This window comes from Mirounga angustirostris, unplaced genomic scaffold, assembly GCF_029215605.1.
Source record: "Mirounga angustirostris isolate CCGP_5_RB_7025 unplaced genomic scaffold, mMirAng1.0.hap1 SCAF_2, whole genome shotgun sequence".
In the NCBI taxonomy this organism is placed as follows: domain Eukaryota; kingdom Metazoa; phylum Chordata; class Mammalia; order Carnivora; family Phocidae; genus Mirounga; species Mirounga angustirostris.
In genome coordinates this window covers 81,476,124-81,497,249 of record NW_026991710.1, presented here as the reverse complement: position 1 = coordinate 81,497,249, position 21,126 = coordinate 81,476,124, and the positions used below count along the sequence as shown (strand labels likewise).

Here is a 21,126-nt window from a genome sequence, read left to right as displayed (position 1 = left end):
CCTCTGGTCATCACTGGCACATCCTGGGTGGCTTGGGCAATATGAGCCCCCATGCCTCCAAACACATTGGCCTTCCTCTGCCAATTGTGGCTCATCTAGAAAAGTACTCGGCTACTATTTCACCTCTGCTACATCATACGGAAACTAGCAAGAGATTCCAGAATATCCTAATAAGATGACAGGTTTTCCCCAAGCTCACCAAGAGAGACAGTATGAGGCAAAGCAATGCGTGAGAATGGACTGAAGTTAGACAGACAGATACATTTTCTCTCCAGCTGTTTGGGTTTTCCCTCACAACCGCACCGAAATCCCTGCTTCCCAACTTTAAGATTCTTCTTCATTTAAGAAATGGTTTTAAGTTTTTGTTCATACTTCATTAAGTTTCATAAGATGTTATACATCAGTTACAGCTCAATAAAACTGGAAACAAAATTTAAAAACAAAAAATAAGTAAACTTTAATAAGGTAGGCTACTTTGAAAATTATCCCAGTTTTATTTATTTTTTGATATGTATTTATTTAAGAGATGGAAAGAGAGAGCATGAGTGGGGCAGGGGCAGAGGAAGAGGGAGAGGGAGAAGCCCAAGCCGATTCCCCGCTGAACACGGAGCCCAAAGTTAGCTCCATGTGCGGCTGGATCTCACCACCATGACATCGTGATCTGCGCCGAAATCAAGAGTCAGACGCCCAACTGAGGGGCCCAGAAATTTATCCTAGGCTTAAAGATGTAACCACTGATCCCAAAATGTTAGCTCTTAAACTAGGCCACGCATTATAACTTTAGCCCACTGATGATCAGTATTTTAAAATGTGTATCCAAAGTACACGGGAAAGTATCACTCTTTCTAAGTTATTTCAGAGAGAACTCTGGTTTCTATGTGTTTTTGGGTTTTTTTGTTTTTTCTTTAAACTTTTATTTATTTACTTGACTGAGAGAGACACAGCGAGAAACGGAACACAAGCAGGGGGAGTGGGAGAGGGAGAAGCAGGCTTCCCGCTGAGCAGGGAGCCCGATGTAGGGCTGATCCCAGCACCCTGGGATTATGACCTGAGCCGAACGCAGACGCTTAACCGACTGAGCCACCCAGGCGCCCCTGGTTTCTACATATTTTTATCAACTCTGAATTTTTCTGAGAAGTCCTTCCCATTTTTTCTTAGATCCAAGGTCTGTATAGAAAATGTGATTTATAACTATGCCCTATGGAAAAGAGCACCCCATTCTTGTCTTTCTGTGTTACAGATATGTCTTGTACAATTTCTCATTGAAAATTGCCTCAGGATATTTGGAGAAGACATCACTTCCCTCTTGGGCGAGAACTCAATGAGTCGTGGTAACAGCGAGAAGGCTGCAGGTACCGGGAGTAATTTAATTGGCTTTAGTGAGAAGCAGACAGCAAGGTTGCCAGGGGTCATGGGAGATGCTTAGACAGAGCTGTTCTGGAGCCCAGAGCATCGCCAGGGCAAGGATTTCCATGGGCTCCTTCTTCCGAAGGCTGGCTCACAGGTCAAGGGAGGTTCCACACTGTTGTGAGACCAAAGAAAGGATAAGATGAGGTGTCTGACTTCAAGAAGTTTCTAGTGTAGATCATAAGGGCATTAGGACTCATCATGGTATGCTACAGTGTTTGGGAATTTTTTCTAACAAAATTTTAAATGGGTGCTATATATCTATATATATATATACAACACCATACATATATATGTAGTTATATATATATATATAATATATAATTAGATACTTATACTATATAAATATAACAATAATATATATATTTATGTATATTAGATGTGCTCTGGTTGAAGCCAGAGCAAGGGGCCTTTCTTCCCCTCCCTCCTCTTTTGGCTCAGGGGCTCTTGAGGCACCACAGGATTTCAGTGCCCTTTGAAACAGGTTGAAAAGAACTGGCATCATTGAGAAAAAAGGACTTGACTTGATGTCAAAAAACCTCTCCAGAGTGTAAATTCCTGTGCCCCCATTTACCAGCTATATTACCTTTGATCAGTTTTTCTGGCTCAGCATCAGTTTATTGATCTCTAAAATGTAGATAAAATAATGTCTAAATCATAGAATTGTGGTAAAGACTAAATAAGATGATGGATGGAATCCAAAAAAAGCCATTAATAGGACTAGGAGAAGTGCCCCTGAGACTAGAGCTAGTACGATTTGAGCCTAGCTAATCACAGCTACCTGGCAGCAGTCCACCTTAGAAGGTAGACTTTCGATTCAGAACCTGGAGACACGTATCATCAGTCCCTCCATATTTCTGACATTTCTTGGTTTTATGATGCTTACCACATTGCTTTGAGGAAATCTTTACGAAAATACAAGTCATCAGGAATTAAGATGAGTCTGGGGCGCCTGGGTGGCTTCCCTCCCTGCTCCGAGGGAAGCCTGCTTCTCCCTCTGCCCCTCCCCCTGTTTGTGTTCCCTCTCTCGCTGTCTCTCTCCCTCTGTCAAAATATAAATAAAATGTGTAAAAAAAAAAAAAAAGGAAAAAGAAGGTTCAGCGTATTAAACAACAACTACTACTACTAGTACTCTCTCTTTTTCCTTAGACTCCGGTCGGAAGACTGTGAAAAACCATTTTTTCAGAGACAGGGCCTTTTGGTGGGGCTCCGGCACTTCCCAGCACACCCAGTGCACAGCCCCACCTTCCGCAAAGCCAGGACAGCTCTTTGGAGTTTCCCTCATGGATGTGTGTGATAAAGACAACTTGCCCTTCCCAATTCTGGTAGGTCATCTCCTTTTGGTCTTCTACAGCCCTCCTGAGGAGGGGAAACTCTGAGAGGCCACGTGTCCTCATCCAAATCTATCCCCAAATGGAGAAGTCATTAGACAGCCCTTGGCTTTGGCTGAGAAGCTCTGTTACCGTTAATTCAAGGAACAGAATCTGACTTAGGTCCAGCAGAGTCGTGAGGCTAATACAACAGGAAAAGTCTTTCTTATCCATTCCACATGGGTCTTGTTTCCACAAAGACCCAACGAAGCCTGTTCAGATCAGTCAAAAAGGACTCTGTGTATGTGAGTCTCTGAGAGTCCACCTCATCTTCACACTCTCCCTTCATTGCCTTCCTGCACTCACATGAGTCTCAAGTCTCCTTCAGTGGAGTCTACTCAGTCTAACAACTGCAAACATCTGACATGAGCATGGACTCATCCTCTGGCAAATAGGAATCTGTTAATCCTAACAGAATATGTCAAATGAAAGCCACAGAGTTTGGCCTGTGTTATCTCAAACTGCTGTAGTGAATTGTCAGTGTGGACCTTCACTGAGTATTCGGTGTCTCTGCAAGCACTGTACGGGATGTAGGGAACGTTCTGCTAGCTAAGAAGAAATGTATCATATTAGCTACTTTGTTACCTGCTAGCTACTACCCCAGGTCCATGCATCACAGCAAATTTAGGAGCTAGCTAGGATTATCATCCTCCACACTTCCTAACCGATTCAGAAAAGCCTCAGTACAGGATGTATGTGCCCCAGCTCACACAATAGATAAGTAGCATAATAGACTTCAGATCCATTTTATTCCCTGAGTCCAGCCCTTATTAAGATTCTACACAGCAGAGAGAGGACATGAAGATAGAGCAAAAGAGAATTTAAGACTCATGAGAAGGGAGGGTAATCAGAGAAAGAGAAGAGAGTTTCTGGGCCTGACTTTAAAAGAGGGAAGGAAATAGAACAAGTAGGAAAGGAGTATAGAGTCACTTAAAGAAAAATAAACAAATGGGAAATGAGTATTCGCTAAATAGACTTCCATATTTGGGGAAGAGCATCTACATAAGGGAATAATGAGAAAAGAATGGTAAAGTAGGAAACAGATGGTGATTCCGCAAAGGCCTTGAAGCATAGAAGTTTGATTTAAGAGTGGAAACTCAATGGAAAGGAAAATCTGATTAAAAGAACTGTTTAAATTGTTTCAGTGTATGACTGTAAAATGGATATTTGGGTAGAAAGTATATAGAGAGACACTGAAAAAAAAATAATCTAAATTGACTTTGGTCCTTCCCGCTCTAAAACAGTGTACCAGTACATTCCCCTCCTCTTTCAAAACGGAGGCAAGCTTGTGCTCTGCGTTTGTGGATATGAGATGCCATATACTTTTCTTTTCTTCCTACAGGGTATGCTTTCCTTTATTAATGAAAAAGGGCCCCTCACAGAAGGCATATTCAGAAACTCAGCCAATATAAAATCCTGCCATGTCCTAAAGGAAAAACTGAATTCTGGGGTCAAAGTGAACCCATACAGCGAATCTGTTCATGTGGTCGCATCCGTCTTAAAGGTAGGGAAGGTTCTAGCAGTATCTACACACGAGTAACTGAAGCTATGACTGGAGTCCTTCATCAAGACTGCTCAAGAACAATAATGGGCATAATAGATTAAGAACCTGACAAGCTGAAAAACGCTTAACAAAATCAAAATTTAAGGAAGCGACTTTAGGAGTTAAAAGCCCCATGTGTTAGAAATACTTTCTGTTTTCACTACACACCGTCCTCCCCACCTTCACTCCTAAAGACTCCATGCAAAATACTAATACTGAAATGACTATTAGTCATGATAATAAATTTCAAAATACACACCGATACATACACAGTTTACCCATGAAAACATCCTCACCACCCTCCTAATGAAGGCAAACTTTCCAAAAGAAATACAACAGGGAAAGAATTTAATCCATCCACCTTGGCACTTATGAACAGCTCTGAACAACCCTATGTTAACATAGTAATTACTACAGTCATAAGAATGTCAGTCGCATATGGTCTTCCCTTGTCCCCCGTTAATGTTCGAAGATGTGATCAATAGCAAGGTCCAGAAATGACTTAGGTAACCACTCCTACACTGGGGCCATAGTGATATCCAGTAGTAATATACATACAGGCATCAGGAGACAGGAGAAGAATGATGCTACACTAGGTAGCAAGATGAGTGTTGCCCTCTGTAAGGTGCACACATGGAATCGATTTTCTAGCAAGAGTTAGGAGGTTCTTTCCTGATTCCATGTTATAAGCACTGACTAGGGAGAGGGTGAGCACTTGTGGGGAGAGTGCTTAGACATTTCTAAAGTTTTCTCTTCCTGAAGTTGACGGATCTTGGTGGAGAATCAGACTCTGCAACCTTGGCCTTGATAATATCACGGCAAACTAACTGGACAATTGTCCTAAACTAGAAATGAATCTATCCTCAGGACCACAGTGAGTCTGCCATTAGACTCTCGACTTTTAGACAGTTAAGAAAAGGAAGAATGAAGCAATTGTGCGAGTAGCTTTCTTCCAGGGAGCACGCATACCCCGAGTGAGAAGACCTAGTTCTTTCCTAATATGTGTGCAAGAGCCCACCTGTTTGTGTTTTGATTGTTTCAGGCCTTTTCTTGCTAGAGTTAAGAGCTAGCACCTTGTCTAAAACAAGCAACATGGGTATGTGTATTTCTGTCCAGGAAGCTAATAGGATTTAGGATGGTCTATAGCCAGACCCTGTCAGTTTGTGGTACTTTGCAAAAAAAAAAGCACTCACACAAAATAAGTTCCAGATGATAGAAGGGAGCTTTATCTTCATTTCCACCACAGGCTAAGCTCTGCTTTTATGCCTCTAAGTTTTAGCGGGAGAAAATCCAAGCACCTGCTCCTGCATGTGCAAGTCAATGGAGAGTCAGAGCCGAAATCTGCGTGGGTCCCAGTTTGGGTATCTGTGAAGGAAGTGGGGGCTGAACTGAATTTTTTAACTACATATTTTCTCTGGAATATTTCCAATACATAGTTTCTATAGTTTATATTTATGTATATATATATATATATATTTTTTTTTTATCTCCCTAAGGATTTTCTTAGAAATATCCACGGAAGTATATTTTTATCTGACCTCTATGACAAATGGCTCGGTGTTATTGATCAAGGCAACAAAGAGGAGAAGATAACTGCAGCCCAGAGGTAATGATGCCATAATTACTCTACTCTGGTCACATCTCCAAAATACACCCAACATACTATTAGGAAAACATTGGCTTACGTTTTGCAGCTTTGCCCACTATAATCATGACCAACGCCAAAGAATTTCAATTCTTCACACCCATGGGGCCCAACTTCAGAATAGAGGCACGCTTTAGGGCTATTATTGTTCTTCTCCTGATCTTATTAATCTGGACTCCTTGGCCATTTGACACCTTCTGGATCCTTGAAACTGGTAGACAAAATTCCCTGGTTCAAGACACATGCAAGAGCATCAACTGCCAGGGCTATGACCTTAAAAGTCTGTCAAACATTTAACTAACCAGAGAAGTGTTTATCTGGCTCAGGGACTGAATTCAGTGAAACAATTTTGTCTACATTCATGCCTGGAACTCTGCTACAGCGGGTTGTGTGCTAGATATACAAGGATGTATCCTGTTCCCTGTCTCTGTTTTTCCAACCTCCTAAGTGGAATCACTTGCCTAATTTAAAAGTGTGTTTTTCTGACCTTAGGCTTTTAGCCCAGCTGCCAAGAGCAAATGTTGTTCTCTTGCGATACCTTTTTGGAGTGCTATACAACATTGAGCAACATTCCTCATCCAATCAGATGACAGCTTATAATTTATCCGTTTCTATAGCCCCAAGCGTTCTTTACCCACCTGATTCCGGCACCTTGGAATTGGAAGACAACTTGATAAAAAAGGTAATGAAAGCTCTCATTTTTGTCCCCCAGGGGGTAGAATCCCTACTTTGAACCGGACATGTGCAGTAGTAACTCTGACGGATGGAACTTTGTGAAGTGCAGATTTTCATTAGGCCCCTGTGGAGTGGCAGAGTTCTTTATCCTACTCTGGCGGGGTCTGGGAAGGGGTGTCGTTAAACGGGAAACTCGGAGCAGTCGAGTCACTTCTTCCCCCTCCAGGAGACTAAACACTAGACTGACTAAACGAGAGAGAGAAGAGTCATGTGATACGATAGAAAAGAACCTGGGCTTTGGAGCTTCACCAGTCAAGGTTCAACTCTCAGCCTAATCCCTGAGGGACTCGTAACCTTGGGCAAAGCCATGGTTTCCTCACTACACAATGGCGACAACAGCCAGCTCCTCCGGTCATCACTGGCACATCCTGGGTGGCTTGGGCAATATGAGCCCCCATGCCTCCAAACACATTGGCCTTCCTCTGCCAGTTGTGGCTCATCTAGAAAAGTACTCGGCTACTATTTCACCTCTGCTCCGTCATATGGAAACTAGCAAGAGATTCCAGAATATCCTAATAAGATGACAGGTCTTCCCCAAGCTCACCCAGAGAGAGCCAGCATGAGGCAAAGCAATGCATGAGAAGGGACTGAAGTTAGACAGACAGATACGTTTTCTCTCCTGCTGTGTGGGTTTTCCCTCACGACCCCACCAAAATCCCTGCTTCCCAACTTTATGATACTTCTTCATTTAAGAAATGGTTTTCTTAAGTTGTCGTTCATACTTTATAAAGTTTCATAAGATGGTATACATCAGTTACAGCTCAGTAAAACTGAAAACAAAATTTAAAAGCAAAAAATAAGTAAACTTTAATAAGGTAGGCTACTTTGAAAATTATCCTTGTTTAATTTATTTTTTGATATGTATTTATTTGAGAGAGGGAAAGAGAGAGCGTGAGCGGGGCAGGGGCAGAAGAAGAGGGAGAGGGAGAGGGAGAAGCCCAAGCCCATTCCCCGCTGAGCACGGAGCCCAAAGTTGGCTCCATGTGGGGCTGCTTCGCACCACCATGAGATCGTGATCTGCGCCACAATCAAGAGTCAGACGCCCAACTGAGGGGCCCCGAAATTTATCCTAGGCTTAAAGACATAACCACTGATCCCAAAATGTTAGCTCTTAAACTAGGCCACGCATTATAACTTTAGCCCACGGATGGGCAGTATTTTAAAATGTGTACCCAAAGTACACAGGAAAGTATCACTCCTTCTAAGTTATTTCTGAGAGAACTCTGGTTTCTATGTGTTTCTGTTTCTTTGTGTTTTTTTTAAACTTTTATTTATTTACTTGACTGAGAGAGTCACAGCGAGAGAGGGAACACAAGCAGGGGGAGTGGGAGAGGGAGAAGCAGGCTTCCCGCTGAGCAGGGAGCCCGATGTAGGGCTGATCCCAGCACCCTGGGATTATGACCTGAGCCGAACGCAGACGCTTAACCGACTGAGCCACCCAGGCACCCCTGGTTTCTACGTATTTTTATCAACTCTGAATTTTTCTGAGAAGTCCTTCCCATTTTTTCTTAGATCCAAGGTCTGTATACAAAATGTGATTTCTAACTATGCCCTATGGATAAGAGCACCCCATTCTTGTCTTTTTGTGTTACAGATTTGTCTTGTACAATTTCTCATTGAAAATTGCCTCAGGATATTTGGAGAAGACATCACTTCCCTCTTGGGCGAGAACTCAATGAGTCGTGGTAACAGCGAGAAGGCTGCAGGTACCGGGAGTAATTTAATTGGCTTTAGTGAGAAGCAGACAGCAATGTTGCCAGGGGTCATGGGAGATGTTCTGGAGCCCAGAGCATCGCCAGGGCAAGGATTTCCATGTGCTCCTTCTTCCGAAGGCTGGCTCACTGGTCAGGGGACGTTCCACACTGTTGTGAGACCAAAGAAAGGACAAGATGAGATGTCTGACTTAAAGAAGTTTCTAGTGTAGATCATAAGGGCATTAGGACACTTCATGGTATGCTACAGTGTTTGGGAATTTTTTCTAACAAAATTCTAAATGGGTTCTATATATATATATATATACACACACATATATATATAACATCATACATATATATGTAGTTATATATACATAATATATAATTAGATACTTATTCTATATAAATATATAATCATAATATATATATTTATGTATATAAGATGTGCTCTGGTTGAAGCCAGAGCAAGGGGCCTTTCTTCCCCTCCCTCCTCTTTTGGCTCAGGGGCTCTTGAGGCACCACAGGAATCCAGTGCCCTTTGAAACGGGTTGAAAAGAACTGGCATCATTGAGAAAAAAGGACTTGACTTGATGTCAAACAACCTCTCCAGAGTGTAAATTCCTATGCCCCCATTTACCAGCTATATTATATTTGGCCAGTTATTCCAGCTCAGCATCAGTTTATTCATCTCTAAAATGTAGATAAAAATAATGTCTAAATCTTAGAATTGTGGTAAACACTCTATAAGATGATGGATGTAATCCAAGAAAAACCCATTAATAGGAGTAGCAGAACTGCTCCTGACACCAGAGGTAGTATGATTTGAGCCTAGCTAATCACAGCTACCTGGAAGCAGTCCACCTTAGAAGGTAGACTTTCGATTCAGAACCTGGAGACACGTATCATCAATCCCTCCATATTTCTGACATTTCTTGGTTTTATGATGCTTACCACATTGCTTTGAGGAAATCTATAGGAAAATACAAGTCATTAGGAATTAAGATGAGCCTGGAGCACATGGGTGGCTCAGTTGTTAAGCGTCTGCCTTCAGCTCAGGTCATGATCCGGGGGTCCTGGAATCGACCCCCGCGTTGGGCTCCCTGCTCTGAGGGAAGCCTGCTTCTCCCTCTCCCCCTCCCCCTGCTTGTGTTCCCTCTCTCGTTGTCTCTCTCCCTCTGTCAAAATATGAATAAAATCTATAAAAAAAAAAAAAAAAGGAAAAAGAAGGTTCAGCGTATTACACAACAACTACTACTACTAGTACTCTCTCTTCTTCTTAGACTCCGGCCGGAAGACTGTGAAAAGCCATTTTTTCAGAGACAGGGCCTTTTGGTGGGGCTCCCGCACTTGCCAGCTCACCCAGTGCACAGCCCCACCTTCCGCAAAGCCAGGACAGCTCTTTGGAGTTTCCCTCATGGATATCTGTGATAAAGACAACCTGCCCTTTCCAATTCTGGTAGGTCATCTCCTTTTGGTCTTCTATAGCCCTCCTGAGGAGCGGAAACTGAAAGGCCAAGCGTCCTCATCCAAATCTATCCCCAAATGGAGACGTCATTACATAGTCCCTGGCTTTGGAAGAGGAGCTCTGTTACTGTTATTTCAAAGAACAGAATCTGATTTAGGTCCAGCAGACTCATGAGGCAAATACAAAAGGAAAAGACATTCTTGTCCATTCCACTTCTGTCTTGTTTCCACAAAGACCCATGGAGGCCTGTTCAGATGAGTCAAAATGGACTCTGTGTATGTGAATCTCTGAGAGTCCACCTCATCTTCACACTCTCCCTTCATTGCCTTCCTCCTCACATGAGTCTCAAGTCTCCTTCAGCAGAGTCTACTCAGTCTAACAACTGCAAACATCTGACACGAGCATAGACTCATCCTCTGGCAAATAGGAATCTGTTAATCCTAACAGAGTATGTCAAATGAAAGCCACAGAGTTTGGCCCGTGTTATCTCAAACTGCTGTAGTGAATTGTCAGTGTGTACATTCACTGAGTATTCGGTATCTCTGCAAGCACTGTACGGTATGTAGGGAACGTTCTGCTAGCTATGAAGAAATATATCACCTTAGCTAGCATGTTACCTGCTAGCTACTACCCCAGGTCCATGCATCACAGCAAATTTAGGGGCTAGCTAGGATTATCATCCTCCGCACTGCCTAAACGAATCAGAAAAGCCTCAGTACAGGATGTATGTGCCCCAGCTCAGACAATAGATAAGTAGCATAATAGACTTCAGATCCGTTGGATTCCCTGAGTCCAGGCCTTATTAAGTTTCTACACAGCAGGGAGAGGACATGAAGATACAGCAAAAGACAATGAAAGACTCATGAGAAGGGAGGGTAATCAGAGAAGGAGAAGAGAGTTCCTGAGCCTGACTTTAAAAGAGGGAAGGAAATAGAACAAGTAGGAAAGGAGTATACAGTCACTTAAAGAGAAATAAACAAATGGGAAATGAGTATTTCCTAAATAGACTTCCATACTTGGGGAAGAGCATCTATGTAGGGAATAATGAGAAAAAAATGCTAAAGTAGGAAACAGATGGTGATTCCCCAAAGGCTTTGAAGCAGAGAAGTTTGATTTAAAAGTGGAAACTCAGTGGAAAGGAAAATCTGATTAAAAGAAGTGTTTAAAATGTTTCAGTGTATGACTGTAAAATAGATATTTCGGTAGAAAGTATATAGAGAGACACTGAAAAAAAAAAACAATCTAAATTGACTTTAGTCCTTCCAGCTCAAAAACAGTGTACCATTACATTCCCCTCCTCTTTCAAAACGGAGGCAAGCTTGTGCTCTGCGTTTGTGGATATGAGATGCCATATACTTTTCTTTTCTTCCTACAGGATATGCTTTCCTTTATTAATCAAAAAGGGCCACTCACAGAAGGCGTCTTCCGCAAATCAGCCAATATAAAATCCTGCAGAGTCCTAAAGAAAAAACTAAATTCTGGGGTCAAAGTGAACCCGTACAGCGAATCTGTTCATGTGGTCGCATCCGTCTTCAAGGTAGGGAAGGTTCTAGCATTATCCACACGTGAGTAACTGAAGCTATGATTGGTGTCCTTCATCATGACTGCTCAAGAACTGTAATGGGCATAACAGATTAAGAACCTGACAAGCTGAAAATGCTTGACAAAATCAAAATTTAAGGAAGCTACTTTAGGAGTTAAAAGCCCCATGTGTTAGAAATACTTTCTGTTTTCACTACACACCGCCCTCCCCACCTCCACTCCTGAAGACTCCATGCAAAATACTAATACTGAAATGACTACTAGTCATGATAATAAATTTCAAAATACGCACTGACACAAACACACTGTTTACCGAAACAGACATCCTCACCACCCTGCTAATGATGGCAAAGTTTCCAAAAGAAATGGAGCAGGGAAAAAATTTAATCCATCCACCTTGGCACTAATTAACAGCTCTGAACAACCCTATGTTAATGTAGTAATGAGTACAGTCTTTGAATCTCAGTCACATTTGGTCTTCCCTTGTCCCCCGTTAATGTTCGAAGATGTGATAAATAGCAAATGACTTAGGTAACCACTCCTACTCTGGGGCCATAGTGATATCCAGTAGTAATATACATGTAGGCATTGGGAGACAGGAGAAGAATGATGATACACTAGGTAGCAAGATGAGCGTTGCCCTCTGTAAGGTGCACACATGGAATCGATTTTTTAGCAAGAGTTAGGAGGTTCCTTCCTGATTCTGTGTTATCAGCACCAACTAGGAAGAGGGTGTGCACTTGTGGGTATGGTGCTTAGACATTTCTAAAGTTTTCTCTTCCTGAAGTTGACGGATCTTGGTGGAGAATCAGACTCTGCAACCTTGGCCTTGATAATATCATGGCAAACTAACTGGACAATTGTCCTAAACTAGAAATGAATCTATCCTCAGGACCACAGTGAGTCTGCCATTAGACTCTCGACTTTTAGACAGTTAAGAAAAGGAAGAATGAAGCAATTGTGAGAGTAGCTTTCTTCCAGGGAGCACACCTACCCCGAGTGAGAAGACCTAGTTCTTTCCTAATATGTGTGCAAGAGCCCACCTGTTTGTGTTTTGATTGTTTCAGGCCTTTTCTTGCTAGAATTAAGAGCTAGCACCTTGTCTAAAACAAGCAACATGGGTATGTGTATTTCTGTCCAGGAAGCTAATAGGATTTAGGATGGTCTATAGCCAGACCCTGTCAGTTTGTGGTACTTTGCAAAAAAAAAAGCACTCACACAAAATAAGTTCCAGATGATAGAAGGGAGCTTTATCTTCATTTCCACCACAGGCTAAGCTCTGCTTTTATGCCTCTAAGTTTTAGCGGGAGAAAATCCAAGCACCTGCTCCTGTGTGAGCAAGTCAATGGAAAGTCGAAGCCGAGCTCCGTGTGGGTCCCAGTTTGGGTATCTGTGAAGGAAGTGGGGGCTGAACTGAATTTTTTAACTACATATTTTCTCTGGAATATTTCCAATAAATATTTTCTATAATATATATACATATTTTTTTATCTCCATAAGGACTTTCTTAGAAATATCCAAGGAAGTATATTTTTATCCGATCTCTATGACAAATGGCTCAGTGTTATTGATCAAGGCAACAAAGAGGAGAAGATAACTGCAGCCCAGAGGTAATGATGCCATAATTACTCTACTCTGGTCACATCTCCAAAATACACCCAACATACTATCAGGAAAACATTGGCTTACGTTTTGCAGCTTTGCCTACTAAAATCATGACCAACGCCAAAGAGTTTCAATTCTTCACACCCATGGGGTCCAGCTTCAGAATAGAGGCATGCTTTAGGGCTATTATTGTTCTTCTCCTGATCTTATTAATGTGGACTCCTTGGCCATTTTACCCCTTCTGGATCCATGAAACTGGTAGACGAAATTCCCTGGTCCAAGACAGATGCTAGAGCATTGACTTCCAGGGCTATGACCTTAAAAGTCTGTGAAACATTTAACTAAGCAGAGAAGTTGTTATCTGGCTCAGGAACTGAATTCAGTGCAACAATTTTGTATACCTTCATGCCTGGAACTCTGCTAGAGCGGGTTGTGTGCTAGATATACAAGGATGTATCCTGTTCCCTGTCTCTGTTTTTCCAACCTCTTAAGTGGGATCACTTGCCTAATTTAAAAGTGTGTTTTTCTGACCTTAGGCTTTTAGCCCAGCTGCCAAGAGCAAATGTTGTTCTCTTGCGATACCTTTTTGGAGTGCTATACAACATTGAGCTACATTCCTCATCCAATCAGATGACAGCTTATAATTTATCCGTTTGTATAGCCCCAAGTGTTCTTTACCCACCTGATTCCGGCAGCTTGGAATTGGAAGACAACTTGATAAGAAAGGTAATGAGAGCTCTCATTTTTGTCCCCCAGGGGGTAGAATCCCTACTTTGAACCAGACAAGTGCAGTAGTAACTCTGACGGATGGAACTTTGTGAAGTGCACATTTTCATTAGGCCCCTGTGGAGTGGCAGAGTTCTTTATGCTACTCTGGCGGGGTCTGGGAAGGGCTGTCGTTAAACGGGAAACTCGGAGCAGTCGAGTCACTTCTTCCCCCTCCAGGAGACTAAACACTAGACTGACTAAACGAGAGAGAGAAGAGTCGTGTGATACGATAGGAAAGAACCTGGGCTTTGGAACTTCACCAGTCAAGGTTCAACTCTCAGCCTAATCCCTGAGGGACTCGTAACCTTGGGCAAAGCCATGGTTTCCTCACTACACAATGGCGACAACAGCCAGCTCCTCCGGTCATCACTGGCACATCCTGGGTGGCTTGGGCAATATGAGCCCCCATGCCTCCAAACACATTGGCCTTCCTCTGCCAATTGTGGCTCATCTAGAAAAGTACTCAGCTACTATTTCACCTCTGCTACGTCATATGGAAACTAGCAAGAGATTCCAGAATATCCTAATAAGATGACAGGTCTTCCCCAAGCTCACCCAGAGAGAGCCAGCATGAGGCAAAGCAATGCGTGAGAAGGGACTGAAGTTAGACAGACAGATACGTTTTCTCTCCAGCTGTGTGGGTTTTCCCTCACAACCCCACCAAAATCCCTGCTTCCCAACTTTATGATACTTCTTCATTTAAGAAATGGTTTTCTTAAGTTGTCGTTCATACTTTATAAAGTTTCATAAGATGGTATACATCAGTTACAGCTCAGTAAAACTGGAAACAAAATTTAAAAGCAAAAAATAAATAAACTTTAATAAGGTAGGCTACTTTGAAAATTATCCTAGTTTTATTTATTTTTTTGATATGTATTTATTTGAGAGAGGGAAAGAGAGACTGTGAGAGGGGCAGGGGCAGAAGAAGAGGGAGAGGGAGAGGGAGAAGCCCAAGCCGATTCCCTGCTGAGCACGGAGCCCAAAGTTGGCTCCATGTGGAGCTGGATCTCACCACCATGAGATTGTGATCTGAGCCGAAATCAAGAGTCAGACGCTCACCTGAGGGGCCCCCAAATTTATCCTAGGCTTAAAGATGTAACCACTGATCCCAAAATGTTAGCTTTTAACCTAGGCCATGCATTATAACTTTAGCCCACGGATGAGCAGTATTTTAAAATGTATACCCAAAGTACACGGGAAAGTATCACTCTTTCTAAGTTATTTCTGAGAGAACTCTGGTTTCTATGTGTTTTTGTTTTTTTGGTTTTTTCTTAAGCTTTTATTTATTTACTTGACTGAGAGAGACACAGCGAGAGAGGGAACACAAGCAGGGGGAGTGGGAGAGGGAGAAGCAGGGTTCCCGCTGAGCAGGGAGCGTGATGTAGGGCTGATCCCAGCACCCTGCTTTCATGACCTGAGCCGAAGGCAGACGCTTTACCGACTGAGCCACCCAGGTGCCCCTGGTTTCTACGTATTTTTATCAAGTCTGAATTTTACTGGGAAGTCCTTCCCATTTTTTCTTAGATCCAAGGTCTGTATAGAAAATGTGATTTATAACTATGCCCTATGGAAAAGAGCACCCCATTCTTGTCTTTTTGTGTTACAGATTTCTCTTGTACAATTTCTCATTGAAAATTGCCTCAGGATATTTGGAGAAGACATCACTTCCCTCTTGGGCGAGAACTCAATGAGTCGTGGTAACAGCGAGAAGGCTGCAGGTACCGGGAGTAATTTAATTGGCTTTAGTGAGAAGCAGACAGCAAGGTTGCCAGGGGTCATGGGAGATGCTTAGACAGAGCTGTTCTGGAGCCCAGAGCATCGCCAGGGCAAGGATTTCCATGGGCTCCTTCTTCCGAAGGCTGGCTCACAGGTCAAGGGAGGTTCCACACTGTTGTGAGACCAAAGAAAGGATAAGATGAGGTCTCTAACTTCAAGAAGTTTCTAGTGTAGATCATAAGGGCATTAGGACTCATCATGGTATGCTACAGTGTTTGGGAATTTCTCTAACCAAATTTGAATGGGTGCCATATATATATGTCATATCATACATATATGTTTAGTTATATATATAATATATAATTAGAAATTTAGAATATCTAATTTTTAAACACAATGTATATACTTATGTATATTAGATGTGCTCTGGTTGAAGCCAGAGCAAGTGGCCTTTCTTCCCCTCCCTCCTCTTTTGGCTCAGGGGCTCTTGAGGCACCACAGGATTCCAGTGTCCTTTGAACTGGGTTGAAAAGAACTGGCATCAGTTCTTTCTCTCTAAAATTGTGGATAAAAATATTGTCTAAATCTTAGAATTGTTGTAAAGATTAAATAAGGTGATGGATGTAAAATAAATTTCAAAAAAAAGCCATTAATAGGACTAGGAGAAGTGCCCCTGAGACTAGAGCTAGTATATTTGAGCCTAGCTAATCACAGCTAACTCGTAGCAGTCCACCTTATAATAGACTTTCGATTCAGAACTTGGAGACACATCTCATCAATCCCTCTATATTTTTGACATTTCTTGGTTTTATGACGGTTTTGTCATTGCTTTGAGGAAATCTTTAGGAAAATACATGTCATCAGGAATTAAGATAAATCTAGTGTAATGTCTGAGAATATGCTTATATAAGACAACTGTTTATTTTTCATTTCAGTAGTGTCAGGAAATCAACCTCTTGAATCCAAGCCAGTGAGAGTGAGAGTGATTTACAAAAAGGCACAACTGCAGAATGATACGAAGACCCCATCTGGCATGGTTCCACCCAGCTACCTGTCTACAGTTTTCTAAGTCACTGAAGAGTACCATCTACATAATGACACTTGACTCTTCCGTTTTCTTTAGTTCCTATAAAATAGAAAATAAAATGAACTGTTTTTCCAATGAATGAAAAATGAGCCCCTTCCAAGGAACTTGCTCATCCCATTAGAATTTTTCTTTTGCCTCATCTCATATTATCCATATTGAGGAAATCTTCCCACAAAGTATCTCCTCTGTCTTCAATACCTACCATCTCATATTATGTACTTTGTTGCATTGTAGTGTATTGCATATTTTTATACTGATGCAATAAAAGTAATTCCATCACTCAGTGGGTTAGACAACCATTTTACTTGTTTATGATTCATATCAACACTTCAGTGGAGGCTCATCTGAGCAGTTCTGGTCTCAGCTGAGGTCACTTGAGCACCTGCAGTCAGCTGGCAGCTCATCTGGAGCTAACCTAGGAGTCTGTTTATTGGTGTTGGCTCTCAGCTGGTCCCCATGTCTTCAACGAGCTAGCCTGTCCTGCATATGGTGGAGGAAGAGTTGCCAGAAGCAAGAAAGGCTTTTCAAGAGTTAATGTGGGAGAGGACTGTGCAAAGCACCATGCCAAAGACAGTGATTTACAAGACAAGGAGGCATTCATTATTTATTAAGACCACACATGATAATCAAAGCTCAAGGCAGCACCACTACTACACACATCCTTTTATTCATCGGCTTTTAATCCTCAGTGGATTATAATCAGCATTTCCTAAAAGGCATTCAAAGTGTGGTAGGAAGTATCTTTGAAATAGTAACTGATTTTTTACCTCAGGTATTCTTTGCCTCTATCCTTGTCCCGGTCTTAAGCTGTCTTACGGACAACTAAATCACTTCCTCAGGGAATAGAAGCTATAGGAGAATATGAGGAAAAGGGAGCCCTTTGTTGCTTATGAGTTTTAAAAATTTAGCTTTCTAGGAAACAAAACTTACTCATGGCATAGAGTAGAAGATTTAGGTGGAAATCTCATGGGAAAAGCCCAAAATCATTAGGTACATGGGACATCTGCCCCTTTTCCTGGATAGAAGCCAAAAGAAAGCAGGAAGGCCTCACAGAATAGCTAATTGACTTGTCTAAGAAAGACGGGGCCCCTGTGGGTCCACATAGAGTTTCTTATACCTCAGCATGGAACAGATCAGTAAGAAAAGTATTCCCATCAATTCCAGAATAGTATGGAAGAACTACAGAGAGCCACCAGGTTTGAAAGACATGTCTCAACAACAGTAGTACTGACCAATTCCCCAGGACCAGAGAACAGTGAGGACATCTCAGCAGATGCTAGTATACATCAATGACCCAAAGCAGCAGATAAGTGCCACCTCGCCATTTCATAGCCTTCTAACTCCCTGGCACTAGAAGACTCCAGAACATAGACACACTCCTGGGGGAAATTAAGAGATCCTGAATTTCTACCAATCTGGGAACAGAGAATCAAACTAGACACCAAGCGAGCTATTTAAAAACACAGAATTGGACATTTATTACATATGTCAATGTATACATTGAGGTTGGTATCAATATATATAGAATATATGATCCAAGCACAGTTTTCCTAGAAAGGGTTCCCTGGTCAAATAGGTTAGGGAAATTCTGTATTTTCCTTTTGAAGTCAAATGCTCCAGTTTTTTCCACACTTATTTGACATTGCTTGGCCCTTTTGGAGTAACCCCATTAATTAATGATCCTGGGAACATACATTAATAAACATCGCTCTGAATTTATTTCTTCTTAACTCACAGATTTTACCATTTCACTCACCTGCTAAGAAGCCATCAATAGATCTTTGAATTTTTTTTTTTTTCAGAAAAAAATGTCCTTTTTTAGATCCTCCACAATGCAACCTGCTCTAGTAATCAATTTTGTCTTCACTCTTTCCCATTGTAGATCCTTTGCTTTAGCTAGGTCAGAAACGGTACTGGCCCCTGAATAAGTCACACTCACTTTTCTAACTATAATCCTCACCTCTCCTTGGTCTCTACGTTTCCACCCACTAACTAGGTAGCCATCTGGGTTCTCCACTCCCAGAATTTCACAAAGCCTTCCTGATCTCAAATTAATTGTTCTTTACATGAGCGCTTGCCCCTACTAGACATTGGCTCGTATGCTGCTTTGCACCGTCGGGAATTATGCCAGTGTGTTCATACATTATTCAGCAAATCCAAATTCCTGTGGTAAACAACTGTATCTTGTGTTAGTTTTATATTACTTTTAATGCCTGGCTAAATTTCTACTCAAAAAAATATGAATGAATATGTTCAATTTTCGAAGGGTGTAGAGATTTTATACACATTGGTAGCAACTGCAAGTTTTAAAACTGAAGAGGTAGAATACAGCACATATGGAATTTCAATGGGTGGCAATAAGACATCATCAGTTTGACCAATTTTTTTAGATATGACTTCACAGCCTTATTCACAAGTTCTGGGATATATTATTTTTATTCATTATGTAAAAAATCTGATATCGGTGTGATGCATTTGGGAATAATTGCATTTTTGTATTAAATTTCTTCTAAATATCAACAATCCAGAATAAAAGGGGCAAAAAAACATGGCTGGGCAATGCATCTGTGAGTTTTTAAGCCAAGGAAGATATTAAAAAAAAAAAAAAAATTGAAAAGAAGAGGAGCTAGAAATACCAGAAGGTAAAGAAAAGCTGAAATTGAACTTATTTGTCAATGGCAACTCAAGAGACTCCTGACCTAGGAAAATGGTTAATAAATGTTAGTATTTCCTTCAGGAGACTCAAGCATAATGTCTCCTTGAGAATAACAATTTATTTCTTAAATTTGAGGAAAAGATCCTAGGAACTCTGATAAACTGTAAAAGAACTTAATTGCCTAATCTAGAATGAATAAAAGGCAATTAGACATTCTGATATTGGCCTTTACCGTACCTGGGAGTAAGATGTGTGTAGTCATCAGTCAATCTGCACTTAGTGATGTAGTTAAGGTTAAACATCTCCAGAAGTAAAATAAAGGTACTTAGAATGACTCTCCTATTTTATTCCAGAAAGAAAGCGACTCACAGGCTACCAATATCAGCAAATTAATATCATGGATGGTTGGGATTAATTACCATGATAAATTAAGTGGGATATATATATAATCACTCAATGTTTATTCCACAAAAGCAACATGTAAGAATTTGGTGAATGGAATATATATTAGTACAAGAAGCCACTTCTTTTCAGAGAGCACTGAACGATGCCTTTTATATTTTTCTGTAATTCTTTCTATGCTTAAGCCGAATGGGCCAGTAATACTCTGAAGATTTATAGTGGATGGTGACTCTATTTTCCAGTTTTGTTTTGTTTTACTTACCCACAACATAATTGGTGCTAAGAAAAAATTGGCTTCCTTATGGTCCTTGGCCTAAATGTCAGTATTAATTTAGTTGGCTTAATCTTTAAAAAATGGTATCATTCCTTTGTCAAATAAAAGAAACAACTAGAAAACCAAACTGTCAAAGGAAAGTTGTAATTTCCTAAAATGGAAAAAGAGAAACTGCTTTGTAAGAATGGGAGTTTTTCCAAAATGTAAAAATATAAAACTAGTTGGGAAAGAAAAAACAAAACAACACCGTCTTCAGGATAGTGATTACCTCTGTGGAAGGAAAGAATGGGATTGAGTAAAGGGGGTAAAAAGAAACTCCAAGCACACATATATTAATTTAATTTCTTGAAAGATTTAAAAATGCTAACATTTCACCACGTGCTTTACACTTCTTAAGAAAATGTTAGAGGTGACTTTATTACATAAATATCCACAACATACCCATGCATACACACACACACACACAATTTGTATATATAAACATACAAAACATTGTTAAATGAATAAGTAAACTACAGAAATTCTTATCATTCAGCAATTTTATCTTTTTACCATAGGTTTTGTGATTCCTCTGTATGGATGACCTGGTTCACTCCGTCTAGTATTCCATTATATGATAATGCATTTATGTGTGTACACATCTACCTTGATCAAACTTTCTAGAGGCTTGCCTAGTTTATTAGCTTTCAAAGAAATAGATTTTAAAAATCATCTCCATTAATGTTTTTTCCTAGGTTATTAATTTGTGTTTTGCTTTTACCATTCTATTGCTTCAACTTTCTTACTGTTTTCACTTCTTCATCTAGCTTCTTGGATTAAATGCTAGCTCATTTAAATTTAGTAAATATATTTAATAAGACTATTCATAACTTCTAAGTACTGCTTTATCTATATCTCACAAATTTTTCATATTTTAGTTTGTTGATAAAACCATTACAATTTATGATTCTCTTTGTGAAGTATTTTTTCACTTACTCATTGTTTAAGCTTTTGTTTTTTTCAGATTTTCTAACCTATAGGATTTTAATTACTAGTGGTAGTAGTTAATTTCTAAATAAATTACATAGTAATTAGATAATATGGTTTGAATAACTATGACTTTTTGTGACTGAGAGTATACAGTTAATTTTATACATATCTAATGTGTTGCATGCATGCTTTAGGAGAATGTGTATCCTCTGTTGTGTTGTCTTTTGGGTGCAGGCATATGTAAATTC

General features: G+C 40.7%; 1 protein-coding gene and 1 long non-coding RNA gene across 2 annotated transcripts; both read left to right on the top strand.

Moving 5' to 3' along the window:
* Positions 1–2,490: 2,490 nt before the first annotated feature.
* On the top strand, positions 2,491–5,939 carry LOC135362980 (uncharacterized). Its single transcript, XR_010408571.1, has 3 exons — positions 2,491–2,732; positions 4,120–4,281; positions 5,817–5,939. It is a non-coding gene; the product is annotated as an uncharacterized LOC135362980 (long non-coding RNA).
* Positions 5,940–9,227: 3,288 nt separating this feature from the next.
* LOC135363620 (rho GTPase-activating protein 20-like) lies at positions 9,228–13,726 on the top strand. The gene is made up of 3 exons (XM_064584851.1): positions 9,228–9,850; positions 11,235–11,396; positions 12,902–13,726. The coding sequence occupies exons 1-3, from the start codon at positions 9,809–9,811 to the stop codon at positions 13,013–13,015; spliced, it is 318 nt and encodes a 105-aa protein (XP_064440921.1). The 5' UTR covers positions 9,228–9,808; the 3' UTR covers positions 13,016–13,726.
* Positions 13,727–21,126: the final 7,400 nt, after the last annotated feature.